At 46.4% G+C, this 24,926-nt stretch overlaps 3 protein-coding genes across 5 annotated transcripts in view; 2 read left to right on the top strand and 1 right to left on the bottom strand.

Moving 5' to 3' along the window:
* Window positions 1–1,234: 1,234 nt before the first annotated feature.
* Window positions 1,235–24,926, bottom strand: part of DLL3 (delta like canonical Notch ligand 3) — an 85,860-nt gene continuing 62,168 nt past the window's right edge. For 2 of the 3 annotated variants that reach the window (XM_080646045.1, XM_080646043.1), the window contains one exon: window positions 1,235–1,547. In XM_080646045.1, the coding sequence (XP_080502171.1) occupies window positions 1,379–1,547 (169 nt within the window). In that variant the 3' untranslated portion in view covers window positions 1,235–1,378. The remainder of the gene's footprint in view (window positions 1,548–24,926) is intronic. The other variant, XM_080646044.1, reaches the window with a different exon arrangement.
* LOC308235868 (solute carrier family 35 member E4-like) lies at window positions 19,742–20,804 on the top strand (the record flags this gene model as incomplete). Its single annotated transcript, XM_080645046.1, is given in 2 exon segments — window positions 19,742–19,817; window positions 19,820–20,804. Coding segments are annotated over 2 exon segments (1,014 nt in total). The 3' UTR covers window positions 20,758–20,804.
* On the top strand, window positions 21,879–23,027 carry EID2 (EP300 interacting inhibitor of differentiation 2; the record flags this gene model as incomplete). The annotated part of the gene is given in 3 exon segments (XM_080644020.1): window positions 21,879–21,929; window positions 21,933–21,986; window positions 22,848–23,027. Coding segments are annotated over 3 exon segments (285 nt in total).

The following is a 24,926-nucleotide window of genomic DNA, read 5'->3' as shown; positions in this document are numbered from 1 at the left end:
AGTCCGCAGGCTGACACTCTATCCACTGAGCCAAACCAGTGGAGCAGGAGTGACCTGCTCTTTTAAAGGGCAATGACTGCTATTGCCAGGTGACAAGGGAGGGGGATTTGGGGCTGAGACAGTCTGGCAGATGTCCTGGGGAAGTGTCTTATCAGTATTTTTCCCAAGAGTGCAAAAGAGGCTTGTTTGAAGAGGAGGGGGAAAGGAACTTTCTACTAACTAGAGAATTTTTGGTGCAAATTATCCCTGCGTTGTAAATATAGCAGGGATGAGAGGTATGCAAAAATGTAGTCTTCAAGTAGCTTATTTTGTCTTGCAGTTTGAATAGAGGAGCTAACCATCTTGGGGTTTAATTACCAGGTGCTTCTCATAAATTGTGGAAGGCTAGAACAAGGAAAAAGAGGCCTTTTTATTGTCCTCACATTCACATTCCCCCCTCTAATTTTCAACGATAATCTTAATAATGGACTCTAAACTGGGGAACACGGGTGAAGTTGCTGTAGGATGGCTTTCAAGTTGTCACGATGCACTTACCTGAGAGTCTGAATAAGAAATACCTATGGAGAGGGGTTTGTAGTGGACAGTCCTGAAGGCTAGCGTGGTGGTGTGAGGGTGGCTATGCTGTAAGGAGTGGAGGATAATTATATTAATGTTTAGTTATTATATTATTTATTTTTAATAGGTTTTCTGTTCTTTGAGGAGCTTGAGGTCTTTAATGGGCTCACAAGAGTAGGTCTCAGATTGAGGTTCCTGTGGGGACTTACAAGAAATAGGTTTAATTCAAAATAAACAAGTAATTAGGTATTTAATAGGGTTATAGGCATGTACACTATGAAAATGTTGCAGAAGACCAAAGAAATACCAAGCACGCTTCCTAGAGAAAGGAAGGGACCCCATTTATTAACACTAGTGGACTCCGGGAATAATTTCCAAGTCAGAGTGAAGAAACACGCAGAGGGCTTCATTTTTTATAACCTTCTGGGGTCTTTGTCTTGCAGATATGGTTCCACTCCCTTTCTGGGCTTATGGGAAGGCCCCCAGGTGTTGGGGGTCCCCAGGCCATATCCAATGATCTGTCCAGGGCCAGCGATAATGACCCTTCCCCTGCCCCCCCAGGGCAATGCATTGTTCACAGTTTTTATGGCCTGACACTCCTTGCAAGACCAGTTTCCTCCTCATTCCTCCCACCCCCATTGTCCCACAAGCTTCTTTTAGCCATGTGGAGCAACGACCACGGGATGTTATGGTGAACAGGGGTGATGACCACTCTTAGCTACTTCCTGCTGGAAAGAGACCATGACCAAGGGGTTAGCATCCCACTTCTTCCTCTCAGAGGGGTTTGTAGGGAGTTCTTCTGGTTTGTAGGACCATCTGAAGTTTAAAGGCATTCCCGTCCAGTTTGCAGGCAGGCAGAGGTAAGCAGTGGTCCCACATGCGTAGAATGTTCCTGCAGGGGGCACCAAGGGTAGGTGGTGTTTTCAGCCTTGGGGGTAGAGTTGCATAGTTCATCTGGGAGGTGACCTGTTGGACATTGGCCCTGCGTACTGCTGAAACAAATAGGAGCAACATTAGTTAGCTGCACATTGGCCATGACAGGTCCTATTTTTTTTTTCCGTCCAATACAATTCCCCCCCACACACATGTGCATTTGGTAGTAGAGTCGTAACATGCCGCAGGCTGATACCTATAGCTAACAAAACTCTGGCTTGATTGGGTTTTCTCGTGGACTACCCGGTCTAGCATATTTGGGTAGTGAGTTTCTAAGCAAGGAGCAAAGGATGGCATGACAAGGTGTAATCCAACAATTTATGATAAGGCCTTTGTTTCCTTGCTGTGTGGGGAGCAGTAATTTTATGGTGCTTCTGTGTCCCAGCCAGAGCAGATGAATTCTCCTCCTGGTACTAGGCTCGGATTCTGCTGGCACTCAAAAAAAGACAAAATAAGAATTAGATAAAACCAGTGATTATCCAGAAATACTAGAGCATGTTACGTTAGGAGGAGATAAGAAAGAAAGATTAATGTTAGGGAGAATTCAGCAGGGTGTTATCTGAATTTCCTGGAGCAGGTTGCTTGGCCAACTCTGCTGTCTTCTTGAGGGTGATCCGCAGGGGGTGTTTCTGGTCAGAGGTCACCTTCCACTCGGGCTGGGCATCACTCGGCTGGTGGGCTGCCTTCACCCAGGAGTGGTGGGTCCAGGTGTTTAGTCCTGCAACCTTGAGAGCTTTTGGTATGGTAAATATGACTGGATAGGGTCCCCTCCAGGTAGGCTTGAGAGGTTCCTTTTTCCAATCCTTTACCCAAACCTGGTCTCCAGGTTTATAAGGATGTACAGCTGTTCCTAGAGAGATGCATAGTCAGTCAATAACCCACCTGTGGACCTCAAAGACAGTTTTTCCAAGTCCTTGTAGTTGTTTCTGGATTTCTAAATTCCCTATTTCCCCCAAATCTCCCTTTGGCCAAATTAAGGGAGGGGGTCTACCGTATAGAATTTCAAAGGGAGAGAAACCTACCCTGGCCCTTGGGGCATAGTGTACCCGCAGGATTACAAGAGGCAAGATATCTGTCCAGGGTAAGGTTGTCTCTTGGCATAGCTTAGCCATAGCCTGCTTTAGAGTCCGGTTCATGCGCTCTACTTTCCCTGAACTCTGAGGCCTGTAAGCTGTATGTAGATTCCATTTAATTCCTAAAGCCTTGGCTACCTGTTGTACTATTTCTGCTACAAAGGCTGGGCCATTATTGGACCCTATGGTCAGAGGCATTCCATACCTTGGAATTATATCCTTCAGCAATGTCTTAGTGACTTCTCTCGCCTTTTCAGTGCGAGTGGGATATGCCTTGACCCAGCCTGAAAAGGTGCAAACAAAGACTAGCAGGTATTATTCCCTCTGGTAGGCCCTATTTCTGTAAAATCTACTTCTAAGTCCTCAAAAGGAGCTTGCCCAGTGCTGAACTCCTATTGGTCCTACAGGACCCTGATTAGCATTGTTCTGAGCACAGAGGAGGCAACGCTGAGAGACTGAGAAACACCAGAAGAGTAGATGGGCAATCAGGTAGTACCTGCCTAACAAAGCATCTAGGGCAGCCTTTCCTAAATGAGTGAGTTCATGCTGCTGGAGGACTACCTTATGGGCTAACTATGTTCTGGGACATAGACCCTATGATCTGGAAGTATCCACCAGCTTTCCATTGTTTTCTTGCCCCCTTCTTTCTGGGCCCATTTCTCTTCCTGAGGAGTGTATTTTGGAGGTTCAGGTAATTGGGGGGCCAACATGATCCGTGCCGGTGCTGCTTGTTCTTTTTTTTTTTTTTTTTAATATTTTATTGATTTTTTACAGAGAGGAAGGGAGAGGGATAGAGAGTTAGAAACATCGATCAGCTGCCTCCTGCACACCTCCAACCGGGGATGTGCCCGCAACCAAGGCACATGCCCCCGACCGGAATCGAACCTGGGATCTTCAGTCCCCAGGCCGACGCTCTATCCACTGAGCCAAACCAGCCAGGGCTGCTGCTTGTTCTTTAGCAGCCAGCTTGGCTGCAGCGTCAGCACGCTGGTTTCCTTCTGATACTGAGTCTTTCCCTTTCTGACCTTTGCAATGGATGACGGCTATTTCCTTAGGCTCCCAGACTGCTACTAGTAACTTTAAAATCTCATTCTAATTTTTGATTCCTTTTCCTCCTGCTGTCAAGAGCCCCCTTTCCTTATATATGGCCCCAGGGACATGCAGGGTAGCAAAGACATAGCGCAAGTCAGTGTAGATGTTGGCACGCTTATTCTTACTGAGTTCTAGGGCTCTTACTAGGGCCCAAAGTTCTGCCCTCTGCGCTGACCATCCTTCAGGCAGAGCCTGTGCTTCAATTGTCTCAAAGTTTGATACCACTGCATATCCGGCTTGTCTTTTTCCTTCATCTAAGAAGGTGCTGCCGTCTGTGAACAATACCAAGTCCGTGTTTTGCAGGGGCCTATCCCTTAGGTCTGGCTGGCTGGAATAAACCTCCTCTAGGACTTCCAGGCAATCATACTCAAGGGCCCCCTCAGCAATGGGTGGCAGGATTAAGTGTTCTCACTGCTTCTAATTGTACCCGCGGATTCTCACATAACAGCCCTTGATACTGAGTCATTCGAGCATGAGTCAGCCAGTGTTGACCCCTTGCTTCCATCAGGGTGACGACAGCATGAGGTACTTTTACATTTAAGTTTTGTCCTAAGGTAAGCTTATCCGCTTCCTTGACTAATAATGCCATGGCTGCAAGAGCCCTGAGGCACGGGGGCCACCCAGAGGCAACTGGGTCAATCCACTTGGAGAGATAGGCTACTGGTCTTTACCAGGGTCCAAACTCCTGGGTTAGAACTCCTAGGGCTACCCTGCTGTTCTCATGAACAAAAAGATTAAAGTCTCGAGTCACATCTGGTAGCCCTAGTGCTGGGGCCTCAGTGAGCTTTGCCTTTATGGTGACGAAGGCTTTCTCCTGTTCGGGACCCCAGTTGATGGGTGTCTTCTCTTCTCCTCTTAAAGCTTCATAGAGAGGCTTGGCCAGGTCTGAAAACCCTGGATCCAAATTCGACAGAATCCTGCAGCTCCCAGGAATTCCCAAATCTGCCACCGGGTGCTAGGGACTGGGATGGCACATACTGCCTGCTTCCTTTCAGTCCCTAGCCTTCGTTTCCCTTGGGTGATCCAGAAGCCTAGATACTTGACTTCTTTCTGACAAATCTGTGCCTTTTTCTTAGACACCCGATAACCTGTTTCAGTTAGTAGTCTCAGAAGGGCTCTGTTCCCTCCCAGCACTGAGCTTGTGTGGAGCTGGCCAGTAGGAAGTCATCTACATACTGGAGTAGAACACACCCAAGTTCTGTCCTGGGAACTTAGATCAGATACTAGTGCTCCACTAAAAAAAGTAGGGGAGTTCTTGAACCCTTGTGGCAGTCTGGTCCAGATGAACTGCTCCTTGGTCCCTGTAGTTGGGTTTTCCCATTCGAAAGTGAAGAGAGGCTGACTGAAGGTGCTAATCAAAGACAGAAAAAGGCATCTTTCAGATCTAGGCATGTAAACCATTCCGCCTCTGATGGGATGAGTCCCAGAAGAGTGTAGGGGTTCGGCTGTACTGAATGCAGGGTTATAATAGCCTCATTAACAGCCCGTAGATCCTGCACCAGGTGGTAGTCGTTAGTCCCAGGCTTTTTGACAAGCAAGAGAGACGTGTTCCATGGAGACCTACATCGTTTAACAAGTCCCCACTGAAGCAACCAGTCTAAGTGGACCTGGATTCCCAGGCGTGCTTCCCTTGGAATTGGATATTGGCGGATTTTAACAGGCTGTGCCCCAGGCTTTAACTGGATTAGCACAGGGGTGTGGTCCTCAGCCAGGCCTGGAGGATTCCCTTTCTCCCAGACCAGCGGGAATTCCTTCTCTAATTCAGGTTCTAATGGTGAGGCCTTTGTCTGGGGGGTATAAAGTCTCCATTCTTCCTCCCTCGGCACTACTAAGGACAGGATCATTGGGGAGGTCTCCTCACCTAGGCGAAGCTGTGCTGAGCCATCTGGAGCAAAAGTGATTTCTGCCCCCATTTTGGCTAAAAGGTCTCTACCCATTAGAGGCACTGGACAGTCTGGCAAGTACAGGAATTCATGAATTACTTGATGACCACCAAGTTGGCATCGGTGAGGGCGGCAGAATGGTTTATGGGTCTGGTCCCCAGTAGCTCCAATAATGGTGACCTCTTTTCCTAAAAGAGGTGCTACTTTCTGAGTGACTACTGAGTGCTCAGCTCCTGTATCAACCATAAAGTCCACAGTCTGGCCCCCAATTTTCATTCTGACCATGGGCTCATGGGGGCCTCGCTGAAGTGAGCCCGGTTTGCCCTAGTCGGAATCAGCCATTGCTAGCTCAATAAGGTCTGCTTCAGGTGGCTCTGGTTGATAACAACTGGGTGGAAAAGGGGGTTCAGTCTTCTTACTTTGCCATTTGGGACATTCATTCTTCCAGTGTCCTGTCTCCTTACAATAGGCACACTGGTCTCATCTCAGACTCGCTCTTCCTTTTCCCCCTGATCTGTATCCTTGCTGATCTGTCTGGGAGCCTGAGCCTCTAAAAGCCGCTGCTATTATATTGGCCCTTCTTTATATTTTATTTTCTTCCTCCTTCCTTGCTGCACTGTCTCGACTAATGAAAACCTTGTTGGCTATCTCTGGCAGTTCAGTAGCATTCTTTCCTGCAAACCCTTCCAGTTTCTGTAATTTTCTCCTGATGTCAGGCTGGGCTTGGCCTACAAAAACAGCACTTACCATAGTTTGATTTTCTGGGGCCTCAGGGTTAAAGGGAGTGTAGATTCAGTATGCCTCACATAGTCTCTCATAGAGAGCTGCTGGCCTTTTGTCAGGCTTCTGGAAAACCTCAGAGATTTTAGCCTTGTTGGTGGGCTTCTTGGCTCCGGCCCTGACCCCCTGGGGGAAGGACAGCCAATATCTTTCTAGCCTGGTCTTTCCATCTTCTGAGTTTGGGTTCCAATCAGGTTCCTCATCTGGGAAGGCCTTCCTGGCCCATCTGTCTGTATCTAATATTACTGCAGGGGCCTGGGTCTGGAGCCACTTCCAAGCCTCTGATACTACTCTCATGCACTCCTCAGTGTTAAAGAACATGAAAAGGAGCTGCTTGCAGTCCACCCAGGTGGGCTTCTGGGTCTGGAAGATCGTTTCTAGGAGGTCTATCATGGCCTGAGGTTTTTCAGAATAAGCTGGGGTGTGATGTTTCCAATTCAAGATGTTGCTGGTGGTAAAGGACTGATAATAATAGACTGGACCTCCCTCCTGCAAGGTCCCATCTTTGCAAACTACTTTGACACCCCAAATCTCCCTTAGAGGCATCTGACATGCTGGTTGTGTCCTGGGTCCTTGATTGGCTGAACGCAAGCGCCGCCCAACTGGCTGTGGAGAGCCTGGTTGAGGAGAAATGGAAGGGGGTGGTGTTTCTGGACCTTTCAGACCATCTGGGGAAGCACTTGGTGCTGCCTGTGGCACATATGGAGATGGTAAAACTAGCAGGACTTCCTCAGGGGATCCTGGCAGAACAAGGGGTTGGGTTCCCTTCTGAGAGAATTGTTTCTTTTCTCATACTACTAAAACCTTACAGAACTGGACCCAAGGCGGCAAGGTTTGAGCAATTCCTAACCAGCTGTCTATGTAAGGGAACTAATCTGGGTGTCCGGGGTCTGTTGTGACTACATTCCAGACCGCCCTGACCAGTCCTACATCTAAAGAGCCCCCCGTCGGCTGGCCATTCTAATTCACAGAATTTCCTCAGTGTTTTGGGATTCATTTTAATACCATAGTCCTCAATAAAACCCTTTTCAAAATTTTCCAACATGCAATTGAGAACAGTGGGTTTACTTTGTCCCAACCCCATGATGATCCGTGGCAAGAGACAGACAAGGGTGCAGGGAAATTTATTAAAAGCCTGGAGGGTCTCCTTAAAGAAAAGATCCTTAATCAGCACAGGCAGGGGCAGGGTGGGTAAAATCTCTCCGCCCTGCGGAGCTGTAAGCCCTGCCCCTGAAAGTCCCAGCCAGCTAAGAGACAAGAAAAGCCGCAAATACCTTTAAATCTGCCCCAGAATTCCAAAATTTCAACCTAACACAGGAAAATCACAGAGCAAACCAAAGCTCCTACTACACAAACATAGACAGAAATTTTTATCAACTATCCCTCCATGATAGAGAGCAAATGTCTCTGAGAAAACTAACTCAACAGCGCTGCTTGAGACTTTTGCAGACCACCACGGGTTCAGCCTTCAGTAAATCAAACGTTTTAACCAGATGAGCAAACAGAAAATCAAAGTAGCTTTCGCTTTCACACAGACCCGTTAATCAGCACATAATTATGCCAAGACAGACAAACATCCGTACTCACACTCTGTCAGTAGACTAGCCCAGACTGGAGCTGAGCAGATAATGCCCAACTCCCCAGATGGGCATGGGGGCACTCCCAGCACCCACACCCCAGAACAGAATTCTCGACCGATGTCTCGGTGAGAACCTACCGGAGGAGTTAAGTCTGCGTCCAACCCCCCTTCTTGGTAGCAAATTGGCTAGTTCAGCCGTGGGCAAACTACGGCCCGCAGGCCGGATCTGGCCCGTTTGGCTGTTCTATCCGGCCCGAGGAGCTGAAAGAGCGGAGGGTTCTCTTGCTCTCCCCTCCGCTCCTTTACTTTGAATTTATATTAGTTCACACAAACACTCCATCCATGCTTTTGTTCCAGCCCTCCGGTCCAGTTTAAGAACCCATTGTGGCCCTCGAGTCAAGAAGTTTGCCCACCCCTGGGCTAGTTCCTACACACAAACAGAAGAGTGAACCCATAATTCCTTAATCCAATCTGAATTCACTCACCTCCAGAGTCCTGATTCCTGATTTACCTGACGAAGTCCTATGACTTCCAGGGAAGTGATCAAGCTCCCCCTTCCACTCACTTGGAGTGGGCCTGACTGGGGCCCCTACCTTACCAATTCTGTCAACAGGTCCAGAGGTGTCCATCCACTTTCCCCAGATGCTGGTGGGGTCCTGGGCTGAGGTCCGGGAGTGCCTGGAGCCCCTCCCCCCTGGTTCAGTTCTGCTAAAATCAGCAGTGCTCGCCTTCCAGATGCCTGTCCCACGCCCCCGGGTCCCAAACCCCATCCACGCACCAGAGGCAAGAGCCAAACGTGGTTAGCTTCCCTGTCAGGGAACCAAATCTTGCAGAAGACCAAAGAAATATCAAGCACGCTTCCTAGAGAAAGGAAGGGACCCCGTTTATTAACACTAGTGGACTCTGGGAATAATTTCCAAATCAGAGTGAAGAAACACGCAGAGGGCTTCACTTTTTATAACCTTCTGGGGTCTTTGTCTTGCAGATATGGTTCCGCTCCCTTTCGTGGGCTTACAGGAAGGCCCCCAGGTGTTGGGGGTCCCCAGGCCATATCTGATGATCTGTCCTGGGGCCAGCTATAACGACCCTTCCCCCCCCCCGCCCCAGGGCAGTGCATTGTTCACAGTTTTTATAGCCTGACATGCCTTGCAAGACCAGTTTCCTCCTCAAAAACAGAAAGATGACACAAAGGTTAATCAACTTAGCAAATCAGTTGAGATTTCTCAATGCAAGGCTTTTTCTGGAAAGAAAGCAAGCAGTGACAATTTGATAGATTGTCTGTAGGTAGGATATCTCTGGTGATGTTATCAGGTGCTGAGGTCTGTATAGTATATAGACACAGCCTTAGAACAAAACTTTGAAGACATTTAACCGTACTGAAGTTTAATATCTATAATTGGGTATGGAGATTTTATTGGAACAGAATTTCTCTCCCTAAAATCACTCTCATTTTTATTAAAGAGACTGTGTTAGGTTTTAACTTGACCTGATTATTTGTATAAATACAATAAGAATAGCAATTGATTATAGAGGCTCTTTTATATTTACTTTGCTGGAATTTCATTTACAAGAAATATTCAGATTGAGTTTCAGTCAGCCCTTCAGGGCACAAAAGTGAAGCCACACAGTTGCCATCTGGCTTTGCCTGTAAGGGTCTGGGTGGATTCCTCAAGTTCTTGAGTTCTCCAAAATGTCTTGATGTTCTTTCTGCCATCTCTCAGGAAAGCAACCTTCATTCCTTCCCTGGAAAGATTGCTGTGAACCAAGTGAACAAGTAAGGTACCAGGCCATTTCTCCAAGGCATTCTTATTGGCTTTAACGTTCATTTTTTATTCCTTTAGGCTTTTGGTGACTTCCAGAGCCCTAGCATGTCTCTCTCATTTATGGCATTCCAGTCAAAGTCTTGGTTAATAACACTGTGATTGGATCCTGGTTTTATAAAGAGAATAGATTCTTATTGAATTTATGCAAATAAATATATTGTTATGAAAATAATACTCACTCAAGAGTTGTCAAATTCTAAAGGGATTAGGTAGGGAGAAAAATATAAATGCTTCCATATTACTTATCCTATCTAATAAAAGAGTAATATGCAAATTAACCATCACTCTATCACAACGATGGCAGCGCCCATAGCCACAAGATGGCGGCACCCAGTCCCCTCAGCCCCGCTGCTGGACTGTTTGGGCCTGTTGGCCCAGCCAGGGGTTGCGGGGACAAAGCGGGGAGGTAGGATCCACCCACTCTGGCGGCGGATCCAGCCTCACTGCTCCCCAGCCTCTGGAAGTGTCCAGGCCTGTCAGCTAGGCCAGGGGCCTCGACAGGCTTTGCTCCCTTCTCTGCTTCGCTCAGTCAGCAGGAAGCCCTATTCTTGCAGGAATAGGCCCGAGGAAGTCCTATTCTTGCAGGAATCTTGCTGCAAAGGGCCTCTAGTCCTATCTAATAAAGAGGGAATATGCTAATTGATTCACAAGCCATTGCAAAGATGGTGGCGCCCACAGCCAATAAGGAGGGAATATGCTAATTGACTGCCACGCCCTCAAAGATGTCAGTGCCCACAGCCACAAGATGGCAGCGCCCAGTCCTCTCAGCCCCGCCGGGGCAGCAGGCACCTCCGGAGTCCCCCAGTCCTCTCAGACCCCCAGCCGCCCAGGGCCTGCCCGAGAGATGACCAAACGACTGAACAAGCAGGCTGCATGGGGCGACCAGGCCGGCAGGGGGATTAGTGAGGGACAACCAAATGACTGAACAAGCAGGCTGCATGGGGCGACCAGGCCAGCAGGAGGATTAGTGAGGGACACCCAAACAACTGAACAGCAGGCTGCATGTGGTGACCAGGCCGGCGGGTGGGGGTGCAGTTGGGGGCAACCAGGCTGGCAGGGGGGGCAGTGAGGGGTGACTAGGCTGGCAGGGGGGAGCAGTTGGGGGCAACCAGGACAGTAGGGGGGGCAGTTAGGGGCAACAAGGCCAGCGGGAGGGGGAGCAGTTGGGGGCAACCTGGCTGGCAGCAGGGGGCAGTTAGGGGCGATCAGGCCAGCAAGGGGGGAGGGCAGTTAGGGGCGACCAGGCAGGCAGGCAGGTGAGTGATTAGGAGCCAGCGGTCCAGGATTGTGAGAGGGATGTTCGACTGCTGGTCTAGACCAGCAGTTGGACATCCCCTGAGGCGTCCCGGATTAGAGAGGGTGCAGGCTGAGCTGAGGGGACCCCCCCCACCCCCGTGCACGAATTTTGTGCACCTGGCCTCTAGTGATAATATAATTTACCAAATTGTTCTAGGGAAATAAAAATAAGTTTCCTTATATATGGGAAACAGAAAGATTTCTTTAAAATTAGTAATATTTTGAATAAAGTTATCTTACCTAATAATAGACAAACATGTAAATTGACCATACCTCCGCTACACCCACAGCCAATCAGAGTGAGTATGCAAATTAGAAGGCCAAAGATGGCGGCCGCCCAGCTGCTCCAGGTGCAGAATGGCCAGGCGGGGCAGGATGCCTCCTATGAGAGGGAGGGTGGGGGGCGAAGGGATCTACAGGAGCAGAGTGCCGCAGTGAAGACAAGACTGCAGACTCCGGAGTCTGCAGCGAAGACAAAAATGGCAGACTCCGGCCGAAATCTACAGCAAAGACGAAGATGGCAGACTCTGGCCGGAGCCAAGGCCTGGGTCCCAGGTGCCAGAGGAAAACTGGGGCTGGAAGCCAAGGGAAGGAAGGCCTATTGCACGAATCTCTTCATGCAATGGTCCTCTAGTAAGAATAATAAATGATAAACTTAAAATGACATGGCTACAGATTCGACCATAAAACAATTGACAAAGAACCTTGCTTTTCTCTAAGATATAATATTCCAAGATAATAATTACTTGACAAATAATTATTATTATGAAATGACATAAAGTTTATATTCTTAGATTTAATGTAGAGTTTTAATATATAAAGAACAAACAATACGCAAGATTTTTTTAAATGCTGCATATAGCTCACTGGAAGTGGGTATATAATTCATAAATGTCCCAATGTGTGGATCACAAACATCTGGGGTACCACTGCCAGATTCCTCCCATAGGGAACTATTGCTCTAGGCTTGTCTGGTGTCACTGATAGGACACCTGCTACTCCTAAGAATTTCCTGTTTGAACTTGGCTCTGAATCTTTCCAAGTTCCTTTCTAGAGCAGGCTGAAATTTCCAGAACATTCATTTTAATAAAAATATATGTATGTTGTTAAACATAGTTATTATTATTAATTCTTATTTGGCAAAGCTTTCCATGTAATTTTTCAAGTATATTAAATAGGCCTAATTACTTTAAAGCTTAGGAGAGACTCTGGAGTAACCAAGATGGCAGTGCAGGTAAACACGGTCCAAGCATCTTCCCACAACCACATCAAAATTACCACTAAAATACAGAACAACCATCATTCAAAACCACCTGAAATCTGGCTGAATGGAAGTTCTACAACTAGATAAGTAAAAAAGAAAGCACATTGAGACTGAGGTGTGGAATGGGCTGGTCTGACATCCACATGTGACTTTCTTTAATTGGGAGGGATATCTTGGCTGCAGAAGCTTCCTGTGAGGAGCAAGGGGTCCCAACCTCACACCACTGGAACCCAGCCCCAGGGTTCCAGTGCTGGGAAGAGAAGCCCCTGTATGTTCAGGCTATAAAAACCAGCAGGACCCTAGCTGGTTTGTCTCAGTGGATAGAGTATCAGATAGGTAGGGAGAAAAATATAAATAACCATCAAGGGCACATGCCCAGGTTGTGGGCTTGATCTCCAGCATGCAGGAGGAAGCAGATCAATGCTTCTCTCTTATCATTGATGTTTCTATATCTTTTTCCCTCTCCCTCCCTCTCTGAAATCAATAAAAATATATTTAAAAAACAACAACAGCCGAAACCGGTTTGGCTCAGTGGATAGAGTGTCAGCCTGCAGACTGAAAGGTCCCGGGTTCAGTTCCGGTCAAGGGCATGTACCTTGGTTGCGGGCACATCCCCAGTAGGAGGTGTGCAGGAGGCAGCTGATCGATGTTTCTCTCTCATCGATGTTTCTAACTCTCTATCCCTCTCCCTTCTTCTCTGTAAAAAATCAATAAAATATATTTAATAATAAAAAGAAAAAAAAAAAAACAACAACAGCAGTGGAGATTGTGGCTGAGTGACACAGAGGCTGCTGGAGACCCATGTAGTTCCTCTTGAAACCATACAATCAATGGATCCGGGCTTCCTGTCACTACTTGAGCCAATCAAGCATAGATAGAGTTGCATCATACTAGTATATGAGCATTTATTCCAATAATGCTGGCAGTATGGGAGAGCAGCAGGTCATCCACAAAAATCTGCTTTGCTTATATTGGGTAGGCCAACTGTTTATATTGGGTAGAACAAAGATTATATGGGGAAATAGGCAAAAGGAATAAGAATGGATATGCAAATGGCTATTACAGGCATGGGGGCTTGGTGGGACTCCATTGTTTGGGCAACAAAGTTATTAATCTCTCCATGATAATAGGCAGTTCTCCAATGAGAATAGACTGCATTCCAAGGTTGACTCCCAGGTCCTAGGTGGGTACAACTCCTGACCAGGTTAGAACGTGCTTTATTTAATTAGAACAAAACAATCAAGTTTAACAGAGCATGATTACTATTTTATATAACTATAGCTAGTCCCAATATTCTATTTCTGGCCCTAACACTGTTAAACACTGTTAAAAGGCTGGTGCATGGACTTAGACTCACTCCCTCTGAGCTCCAGCTTTGAGGTGTGGACGAAAGGGGCCATATGCTAACCTGATAAGCTCAGGGAAGGCCTGCATGGCAGTCCTGCAAACTTTAAGACCTAATGTAACCACAAGGATGGTCTCAAATTAAAACTTTAACTAAAAGCAGTTATGGTGGGTAGTAACGTCCTAGGCCAGTACCTTCCCTGATAAAAGTCAACCTTTACCTTAAACTGAGCCTATTGTCTTTTTGCATCTATGATAACATATCGTAGAAATTTCAAGGTTACTTGTAACTTCCCTTTTTTCCGGACCCCTCAGAGCACAATCAAGTGCCCTGGGCTCCAGGACAGATACCACAAATTCCTTCATTTTTATTGTTATCGTGTTAATTGTTGACTGTTAACTATCTTGTACTCACCTAAGTAAAAGAAGTATGTGTCTATCACTTTATTTTTTATCCAATCCCGGAGGTCACCCCCACCCCCGCTTTGCTTTATCCCACCTCTCTAATTTATCACCAGTGGATTTTATGTAACCCACTTATATCTCCTCCTTTTGATTGTAATGTATAAAACAAGGTGAAAAACTGCCATTCTCTGGAGCATTATCTCAATTGTCTACAGTTTGGCTCAGATAAACTCACAAAAATTCTTTACAGGTTTGAATGTTTTTACATTAACAGGAGCATCAGCTTGAAAGGATCCAGGGACATACAGGGAAGAACATCTGGGAAAAAACTTGGGGCAGCTTTCTCCCAGACAAAAGTGCCCATAGAGATAGTTGTCCTATGTGGAAACTTCCCATGCCACAGAACTTACTGGCAGATGCCATATCTGAGTTTCCATCAGCCTGGCTCACACTGTTTGCTCCACCCTGGTGATTCCCTGAGACCCTCGCCCAACCCAATTTTTCAGCCCCATCCAAGCTGTTTGCAGCAGCTTTTCCATATGAATGGCCTGTCCTGGCTCAGGCTTCAGACTTTCCTAGAATCTCTCAAACAAGTAGCAGCTGAAATAAGTGTGTCCCATACCTCTTAATAAGTAGTCCCAGGCCCAGCACTGATAGCAGCCTGCCTTGGTTCACAGTCTGGCCTTTCCTGAGCACCTTGAAGCCAAATACAAGTAGCAGCCATCTGTAGATCACCCTGTAGCTTGTGCCAGGTGGCCCCAGGAAGGGCACAGGCAGTGGCTGACTTTGTAATCCCTGGAGGCCCCGGAGTCAGTGCATCCATTGGACAGTTTCAGACCATGTCAGATTACAGTTCTACACATCCATGAGCAACACATTCAAGGAGCAGACTCAGTGAGCACCGTAGTCCCACTGAAGCAAGTCCTGCACTGTAGGGGTGTCTCCTGCATAGCAGCTCTTCCATTATAGTCACAGCTAGTCCTCACAGCTAATTGGCTTAGGGGTTAATTTCTTCCAATGATGCCAATAGCAATCAAGTCTCAACTACAACAAGACAGTACACACAGCCCACACAAGGGCACACCTAGAATGCCCAGCTCAGGTGATGGGAGGCTGAGTCACTGGGCCTACAGGACACCTACTAAACAAGGCCACTCTACCAATTCCAGGAGACATAACAGCTCTACCTGATACATAGAAACAGACACAGGGAAGCAGCCAAAATGCAGAGACAAAGAAACATGCCACAAATGAAAGAAATGGAAGCAAGCAAACTACTGGATACAAAGTTCAAAACAATGCTTATAAGATTGCTCAAAGATCTTAATGAGATCTTCAAGGGACTTAATGAGAGTTTCAAGGGACTTTGTGAGACTTTCAAGAATCTTAAGAATTTTAAAGACACAAAAAAGGACCAGCCAGAAATTAAACATACACTAACTAAAATAAAGAAAAATTTACAGGGATTCAACAGTACAGTGGAGGATTCTGAGAATAAAATTAAGAATTTGTAATATGGGGAAGCAAAAAACACCCATTCAGAAGAGCAAAAAGAAAAACTAATCCAAAAATAGGAAGCCTCTAAGACAACTTCGAGCGTAACAACATTTGCATTTAGGGGCTGCCAGAAGGAGAAGAGAGAAAGCAAGATACTGAAAACCTATTTTAAGAAATAATGACAGAAAACTTCCCCTACCTGGTGAAAAAAAAAATAGACTTACAAGTCCAGGAAGCACAGAGAGTCCCAAACAAGAGGAACCCAAAGAAGCCAACACCAAGACACATCATAATTAGAATGCCAAGGGTTAAAGACAAAGAGAGAACCTTAAAAGCAGCAAGAGAAAAGCAATTAATTACCTACAAGGGAGCACCCATAGGACTCTCAGCTGATTTCCCAACAGAAACTATGCAGGCCAGAAGGGAGTGGCAAGAAATAGTCAAAGTTATTAATAGCAAGTACCTACAACCAAGATTATTCTACCCAGCAAAGCTCTCATTTAGAATTGAAGGTCAGATAAAGACCTCCATAGACAAGAAAAAGCTAAAGGAGTTCATCACCACCAAACCAGTATTACATGAAATGTAGAAGGGTATTCCTGAAGAAGAAAAAGAAGAAGAGCAAAAATATGAACAATAAAATGACAATAAATACATATCTATCAACAATTGAATCTAAAAATCAAAATAAATAAATAAATAAATAAATAAGAAATCTAATGAACAAAATAAACTAATGAATAAAATAGAAACAGAGGCATGGAAACATGGAACAGACTGACAAATCTCAAAGGAAAAGGGGTGGGAAGAGATTAACCAAAGATCTTATATGCATATACGCATTACCTATGGACACAAACAATAGGGTGGTGAAGGCCTGCTACAGGGAGGGAACTGGGTGGAGGGAGGCAATGGAGGGGTGAGGGGGACATTTGTAATACTCTCAACAATAACATTTTTTAATTTTTTTAAAATATATTTTATTGATTTTTTACAGAGAGGAAGGGAGAGGGATAGAGTTAGAAACATCGATGAGAGAGAAACATCAATCAGCTGCCTCCTGCACACTCCCTACTGGGTATGTGCCCGCAACCAAGGTACATGCCCTTGACTGGAATCGAACCTGGAACTCTTGAGTCCGCAGGCTGACGCTCTATCCACTGTGCCAAACCAGTTAGGGCAACAATAACATTTTTAATAAATAAATAATAAATTTGGCAATAGAAAAAAAAAGTGGGCAGAGGGCATGAATAGATAGTTCTCCAAGAAGACATACAAAAAAAGGCCAACAGATATATGAAAAGATGCTCAACTTCACTAGCTATTAGGGAAATGGAAATCAAAACTGCAATGAGAAACCACCTCACACCTGTTAGAATGGTTATTATCAAGTGCTGGAGAGGTTGGGGTTGGGGGGAAGAAACTCATTCACTGCTGGTGGGAATATAAATTGGTATAGCCACTATGGAACACAGTATAGAGGTTCTTCAAAAAAATAAAAATAGAGTTACCATATGACCTAGCCATCCTTCTTCTGGGTATCTATCTGAACATTTGAAAACATTTAATCACAAAGATATATACACTCCTATGTAATTCACAGTGGGCAAGACATGGAAACAACCAAAATGTCATATTTTTTTTCAATACTACTCAGCCATAAGAAAATATTAAATACTACCATTTGCAACAACATGAATGCGCATCTTGAGACTATCATACCAAAAGAAATGAGTCAGAAAGAAGAAGTCAAGGACTATATGATTTCATTCATATATGGGATATAAGACTGAAAGCAACAAATAAACAAGAACTCATAGACACAGACAACAGCATGATAGTTACCAGAAGGAAGGGGGGTGGGCAGTAGTAAAAGGTAAAGGGGGTCAAATTTGTGGTAACAGAAGATCTGACTTTGGGTGGTGAACACACAATACACTACATAGATGATGTCATATAGAATTGTACACATGAAGCCCATGTAATGTTAGCCCTGGCCAGTGTGCTCAGTTGATTGGGTGTCATCCTGTTCACTGAAATGTTTCTGGGGAAACCCATATAATTAATCAATGTCACCCCATTACATTTAATTTTAAAATAAATAATAATAATAAAACGTGGACAAAGAACTTGAATAGACATTTTTCCAAAGAAGAAATACAAATGTCCATCAGGTACATAAAAAGATACTCAGCACCACTAATCATTGGTAAATGTAACTCAAAACCACTTGAGATACATCACTTCACATGTTAGAATGGCTATTATCAAGAAAGCAAGAGAGAAGTGTTGGCAAGAATGTGGGGAAACAACCCTGGCCAGTTTGGCCCAGTGGATGGAGCGTCGGCCTGCGGACTGAGGGGTCCCAGGTTCGATTCTGGCCAAGGATACATGCCTGGGTTGCGGGCTCAATCCCCAGTGGGGGGCGTGCAGGAGGCACCCAATCAATGATTCTCTCTCATCATTGATGTTTCTATCTCTCTCTCCCTCTCCCTTTCTCTCTGAAATCAATAAAGAAATATATAATTTTTTTAAAAAAGAATGTGGGGAAACAGAATACTTGTGCACTCTTGGTGAAAAAGTAAATTGGTACAGTCACCATAGAAACAGTATAGAAGTTTCTCAAAAAAATAAAAATACAACTATCATACAATCCAACAATCCCATTTCTGGGTATATATCCAAAGAAATTGAAGTCAGGATCTCAAAGAGATATCTGCACCCCAAGTTTATTGCTGCATTATTCACAATAGCCAAGGTATGGAAACAACTACATTTCTGAGTACAGCTGAATGGATAAAGAAGATGTGATATAGATGATAGATAGATAGATAGATAGATAGATAGATAGATAGATAGATAGATGATAGTTAGATAGATATCTTTTACATACACACACACACACAAAATAGAATATTGTGTCGGCCATGAGAATGAAATCCTGCCATTTAGAACAACATGGATGGACCTTGAGAGCATTATGCTAAGTGAGATAAGTCAATAGAGAAAGATAAATACTATATGATACCACTTATATGTAGAATCTTAAAAAAATGAACTCATAGAAGCAGAAAGTAGAATTATGGTTACTAGAGGTTATTGGCAGGTGGGTGGGTGAAGATGGAGGAATGGGGAAATGTTGGCCAAAAGAACAAACTTCCAATTGTAAGATGAATAGATTTCTGAGGATCTAATGTTCATCATGGTAATAATAATTAACAATACTGAGCCTGGCCAGTGTAGCTCAGTGTTGAGCGTCAACCTATGAACCAGGAAGTCATGGTTCAATTCCTGATCTCCCTCTCCCATCCTCTCTGAAATCAATAAAAATATTTTTAAATTAATAATACTGTATTATATACTTGAAAACTGCTAATAGAGTAGGTATTAAATGTTTTCACCACACTTGACTGGGTAGCTCATTTGGCTAGAGCATCGTCACAATGTGCCAAGGTTGTGAATTCATCACCAGTCAGGGCACATACAAGAATCAACCAATGAATGCATAAATAAGTGGAACAACAAATCAATGTTTCTCTCTCACACTCTCCCCCCCCCCGCCCCCGCTCTAAAAATTCGATAAGGCGGTGGAGGCGGGGCCAAGAGCACGGGGCCTTGCCCCGCAGGCTGGGCCCGGGCTGGAGCCGGGCGGGCAGGAGTTGCTGCCGGATTCACCAATGCAGCCGAAGCTGCCGGAAGCTGGAGGACAGTCCCTGCCGGAGTCGGAGTCGAGCCCAGCTGAGCTCACCGCCTGGCACCGGCCGGAGCACGGGCCTGGGCACTGACGGAGGCAGGGAGCTGCGACGACTGGACATCATAGGACACCACGGGGTGCAGGAGCCTGGATTGCCCCGGCTAGGCCTGGTCATGGCCTGAACGCACAGGAGATCCCGGAATCTGAACCGAAGAGGAAGAAGAACCAGGATTCTATCAGCCTAGCATGGGCACTAGGTAGGGAGAAGAGTAGGGACTTCACCTGGCACAGGGCAGAGGAGCCTGGAGCTTACTAGGCCAAAGAGCCTGGCATCCCAGCAGCCACGACCTGGGCTCTGCACAGCTCCTGGGCCTCAGCTGGCACAGGCCTGGCAGAAGAGGCCGTTAGCTCACCTGTCTGAAAGAAAGGTCAGGATCTGAGAAGCCAGGACCTGGCCTGGCCCAAGGGGTGCTCTCTGGTGACTCTGGGGAGCTGGCCTCCTGCCCCAGCCCCCCGGGTACGGATGTGCCACTGTCCTCAGGAGCACCATGACAGCAGGATGACCTCTGCGGAGACAGTGGCAGTGGCCGGCAGTTCTCGGGGGCTGGGTCCCCCGAGTGGCCCCCTGAAGCACCTCAGGCCCCTGGACGGCCTGGTCGGGCCCAGGTGGCCATGGCAGCCCTGGTGTGGCTGCTGGCGGGAGCCAGTATGTCCAGCCTCAACAAATGGATTTTCACGGTGCATGGCTTCAGGCGGCCCTTTCTGCTCTCGGCGCTGCACATGCTGGCAGCAGCGTTGGCATGCCATCGGGGAGCTCAGCGCCCCATGCCCAGCGGTACCCACTGCCAAGTGCTGCTGCTCAGCCTGACCTTCGGCACCTCGATGGCCTGTGGCAACGTGGGCCTGAGCACAGTGCCCCTGGACCTGGCACAGCTGGCCACCACGACCACACCCCTGATCACCCTGGCCCTGTCGGCGCTGCTGCTGGGCCGGCGCCACCACCTGCTGCAGTTTGCTGCCATGGGCCCGCTCTGCCTGGGGGCTGCCTGCAGCCTGGAGGGGGAGCTCCGGACACCACCCACTGGCTGTGGCTTCCTGCTGGCTGCCACCTGCCTCTGCGGCCTCAAGTCCATTCAGCAGAGTGCCCTGCTGCAGGAGGAGCGGCTGGACGCGGTGACCCTGCTGTACACCACCTCGCTGCCCAGCTTCTGCCTGCTGGCCGGTGCGGCACCTGCCGACTCCCGCCTCTGGGCCTGCATCCTGCTCAGCTGCCTCCTGTCCGTGCTCTACAACCTGGCCAGCTTCTCCCTGCTGGCCCTCACCTCCGCCCTCACCGTCCACGTCCTGGGCAACCTCACTGTCGTGGGCAACCTCGTCCTGTCCCTGCTCCTGTTCGGCAGTCACCTGAGCACCCTCAGCTACGTGGACATCGCACTCACCCTCACGGGGATGTTCCTTTACCACAACTGCGAGTTCGTGGCCTCCTGGGCTGCCCGCTGGGGCTTCTGGTGGAGGAGCCAGCCTGGCAAGGGTCTTTGAGACCTGGGAGAGCGCCTGGGCCGTCTGGGACAGCCCCCCGCAGCCTGAACCCAACCTTGGCCGGTGGCCGTGGGACAAGCGGAGAGCAGGCAGCCACTGGGCCGTGGGAGGGCGAGGTGCCTTGGGAAAGGCCCCCTGGGGGGCTGGATGGGGCCTCCCAGCGAGACCCCCCTGTCCCTGCCTGCCTCCCCTCACCCCAGGGCCCCGCTCACCACTGGATGGTGGGTCCACGCCTGGCACGGTCACTGTGCTTGTCAGAGTAATTATTATTAATATCGACAACCACGCCGAAAACTGTGGCCAAACTTCGACAACCTCTTCGTGTTCTGATGATGACAAAGACGATTCCTGGTGGTTGCACAATCCTCCCTCCAGGAAGCGGGGGAGGCAGCTGGGGGCCCCCGGTCGGGCTTCTTGCTGCTGGGCTCCCCTGGGGCGGGGGGGTAGGGGGTGTCATCTGTGCCAACTCCTGGCAGTTGCTGTAGCCTCATCCCTGGGCCCTCCAGTTTTGGGTCTTCCATCCTCAAATAAACTATTTTTGCTTGTTAAAAAAAAAAAAATTAGATAAAAAATAATTAAAAAGAAATGTTGCCCTGGCTGGTTTGGCTCAGTCGATAGAGCGTTGGCCTTTGGACCGAAGGGTCCACAGGTGGCTCTTGCGGATGATACATGCTCAGAGCTCTTAGTATCATTGGTAGAATGTACCCTTGTGCACACGGGTTTGCACACAGGATTTACTGGTGCACTTAGTGCTCGCACACATGCATTACGTGCACACCTGTAATTGCACTTTTCGGTTATTCTAGTTTTTCTGGGAGCAGCAGAGCTGAGACCGGTCTGAGATGTCCAGGCGGCCCATCACAGCACAAAGCGACGCAATGACCTGCAGGCGGAGGTAGGAGGTGAGAGGCAGGACCAGCCCAGGCTTGGCCTGGAGAGGCCAGGGAAAATCCGGTGGTGGCAGCCAAGGAAGCCCGCTGACAGGCTGGCAGAAATCTCCAGATTGTTGGCGGAGCCCGCAGAGGAAGAGGGTCCTGGGGGCAAGCCCAGATCCAGGTCGGAGAACCAGCCAGACCTGTCTGCATTGCAATATCGTTCTAGGGATGAATTACCGGCAGTAAATGAATTACGGCCACTATCTGGAAAACTACTCGATTGCTCCAGGTAGAAGATAGGAGCTTGAAGAACAACACAGGTTATTTGTGAACGCCTGCAGAGCCTGTTATATTGTAAATCAGCAAGCTAAAACAGAAGATGCCTTAATCAATAAGCCAAATTAATTTGGAGATTTTTATTATGCTAGCGGGCCCAGAGGAATCTTGCTTCTCAAATTCTGGGCCCCCACATGGAGGAAGTCTTCCCTTTTTATACTTTTTCCAGTTATCTTCCAAATTTGGAATGAGACTTCAGGACCTTCTGAGGAAGAAGCCCTGTGTGCTGGGAAGGGGCCATGAGACCATATCTCAAGGCCTGGCCTGGCACCAGCACTGACAACTCTGTCTGGGAAATAGTTTATGGCCTCTCTGGAATGGGAGTAGTCTTATTTTCCCTATTATTTAAGCAAGCAAGCATTTACAGAAGCCAAAATAGCAGGGTTAAAATTTCAAACAGCAGTTTTTATATAAGATGGAGGTTACTATGCTTCAAGGCCAGAAGCAGTGTTTCATGTCTGTGAGAAATGCTCACCTGTCCGAATTCAAATAACAGATTGAAGACATGAAGTATGGTGAAAACGAGACTTTTAATGCAGTCTTGCAAGTGCAGGTGTCCGGTTGAACAGGCACACTTGGAGTAATGATCCCCAGGGTGGGAGAGTGCCTCCTCTGGTTCCTCATTGACTGAGTACTATGGGGTTAGCAGTTTTCCCCATAGTCATCTAGGGCTTATTATCTCCTATTGGGTTATTTAAAATGGGTTGAGGCCTTTTCTAGTTGTCTCCCCATCCCTTTGTCTGGTTGTGGCAGGCGGATATTCCTGGAAAATGTGCTACTGATCACCTACACAGTTCTTTGTTCTTATACCCTCTCCCCTGCTCCCCACATCCTGTTTGCCCCAGGGAAATTCAGTAACGACTGGCCACATGCTGTTAGTTTTCTCTAAAAGTTTACTATGCTGAAGATGGATCACAGAGGCCTGTCTCCTACAATGCTGAGTATCAGCAGAATCCTCAGAGGATGGATTTTGATATTTTAACATTTACTGTAGCTCTGAGTGCATTTGGTTATCTGATAGAAGAACTTAGTTGTGATGAGTTTATCAGTAGAATATAGTGATGAAACTACTTCAAAAAGAACCTCTGCATTCAAGACAACAGTCATACCAATCCTGTAACTTGATTTTTTTTTTTAAGTCAAAATATATGAGAACAAGTCACTACTCAGCTGGGGGGTTGGGCGGAGAGGAAGCTTATGAAAAAGAAGAAAAGAAATTTTTAAAATGTCAGAAGCCCTGTGACTCCTCTGTATTTCTTTGAGTTTGTGATTGATCAGAATCTTTCCCCTGCATTGTGGAAATGTCTTGCAAAATTGCTTCAATGCTTGAAGGGCGTGGCTCAGTGGTTGAGTCTCAACCTATGAACCAGGAGGTCATGATTCAATTCCCAGTCAGGGCACATGCCTGGGCTCCCCCAATCCCCAGTGTGGGGTGTGCTGGAGGCAGCCAATCAATGATTCTCTCTCATCATTGATGTTTCTATTTCTCTCTCCCTCTCCCTTCCTCCCTGAAATCAACAAAAATATTTTAATTGCTTCACTTTTAAAGTAGTTTCATAAATTTGAGACTTGATAAAGAAAAAATACCAATAATAGAGCCCATGATGATAAAAGGAATCAACCAATAATAATTATAGGAATAAGGAGTCACCACCAAGTTATTAGGACTATGAAGAGAACTTGGAATTGTGAGAATGTGTTCTCTAGTTGTGAAATTCAATCCTTTTTAGCATAAAATTGATTTTTGTGTTTTATGAGGCATGTCAAATGGCAAGCAAAGTAAATATTGCATATATTACATAATTGTGTATTCAAGAATATGAAATTTCTGGATTTTTTTCTTTGATTTAATTTTGAATTTTTATTTAAAGTTTTTTTTGGTAAATAATCTATTCACAGGCCCTCCAAAATATAAAATATACAGTGAAGTCTTACATACCTATTCCCCTCCACTCACTACCTACTCTGACTCCAATCTATAAGCACAGTACCTCTTTCAGTTTCCTAATGTATACACAGCAAATCTAGGATGGCTTTTTTTTTCATTTCTTTATAAAGGTTGGCATATTAAATATGCCTTTTTAGTAAGAACATATCTTGAAGATCCTTCTAACCACTAGATTTCCTCATTCTTTTTTAGAGATGTATGTTATTCCATTTAGTGGTTATAATTTATTTAACCAGGAACACTTTGATGGGCATTTACATTATTTCCCATCTATTCCTATTTTTTTATTATTATGTTAATTTCAGGTGTATACCCCAGTGAAAATAGAATAGGATTTTTTTGGGATGATCACTTAGTACATTTAGAACTTAATAAGTGATCATCCCATAAAATCTCATACCCATCAGGCACCATACATAGTTACTAGAATATTATTGACTATATTCCCTATGCCCCCATTGCCGGGACTGACTGGCAGACCCTGAACAATGGATGAATGATTACTCTGACACATGTTTCTGTGAAAGAGAGGCTAAGGGGCTAGTTGGCATAAGGAGCCAAAAAATCCCTGTTCACCTGCCTCCTTAGGCTTTTATTGTAAGAACAGCTTGAACTAAATACCTCTAGATACAATCAGCAGGGTAAGCATCCTTGAGAAAACACCTGCATCTGTAGTGTCCTTCCAACAAGGACGTTTTGAAGTCTAAACCCAAAGATTCTAGTAAAACACCCAGGGGCTCAGACTTGTTTGGAAAAGTAAAGGCAGGGTCTTCTGCCTTCAGCAACGTCCCCCAGAGGCCTCGGACCTTTCAGAGAATCCTCTGTACAGACTTTCCAAGCAAGTCCCATACTTCCCCACACCCATGACTTTACACTCCCATGACTATACTATAACTACTAATTTGTACTTCTAAATCCCTTAACCTTTTTCACCCATCCCCCCAACACCCTTCCCATCTGACAACCATCAAAATGTTCTCTGTATCTATGAGTCTGTTTCTGTTCTGCTT

This window comes from Plecotus auritus (genome assembly GCF_963455305.1).
Source record: "Plecotus auritus genome assembly, chromosome: 10".
NCBI classification, from domain to species: Eukaryota; Metazoa; Chordata; class Mammalia; order Chiroptera; family Vespertilionidae; genus Plecotus; species Plecotus auritus.
The sequence above is the reverse complement of the archived record's forward strand: the minus strand, read 5'-3'. Positions and strand labels throughout refer to the sequence as shown.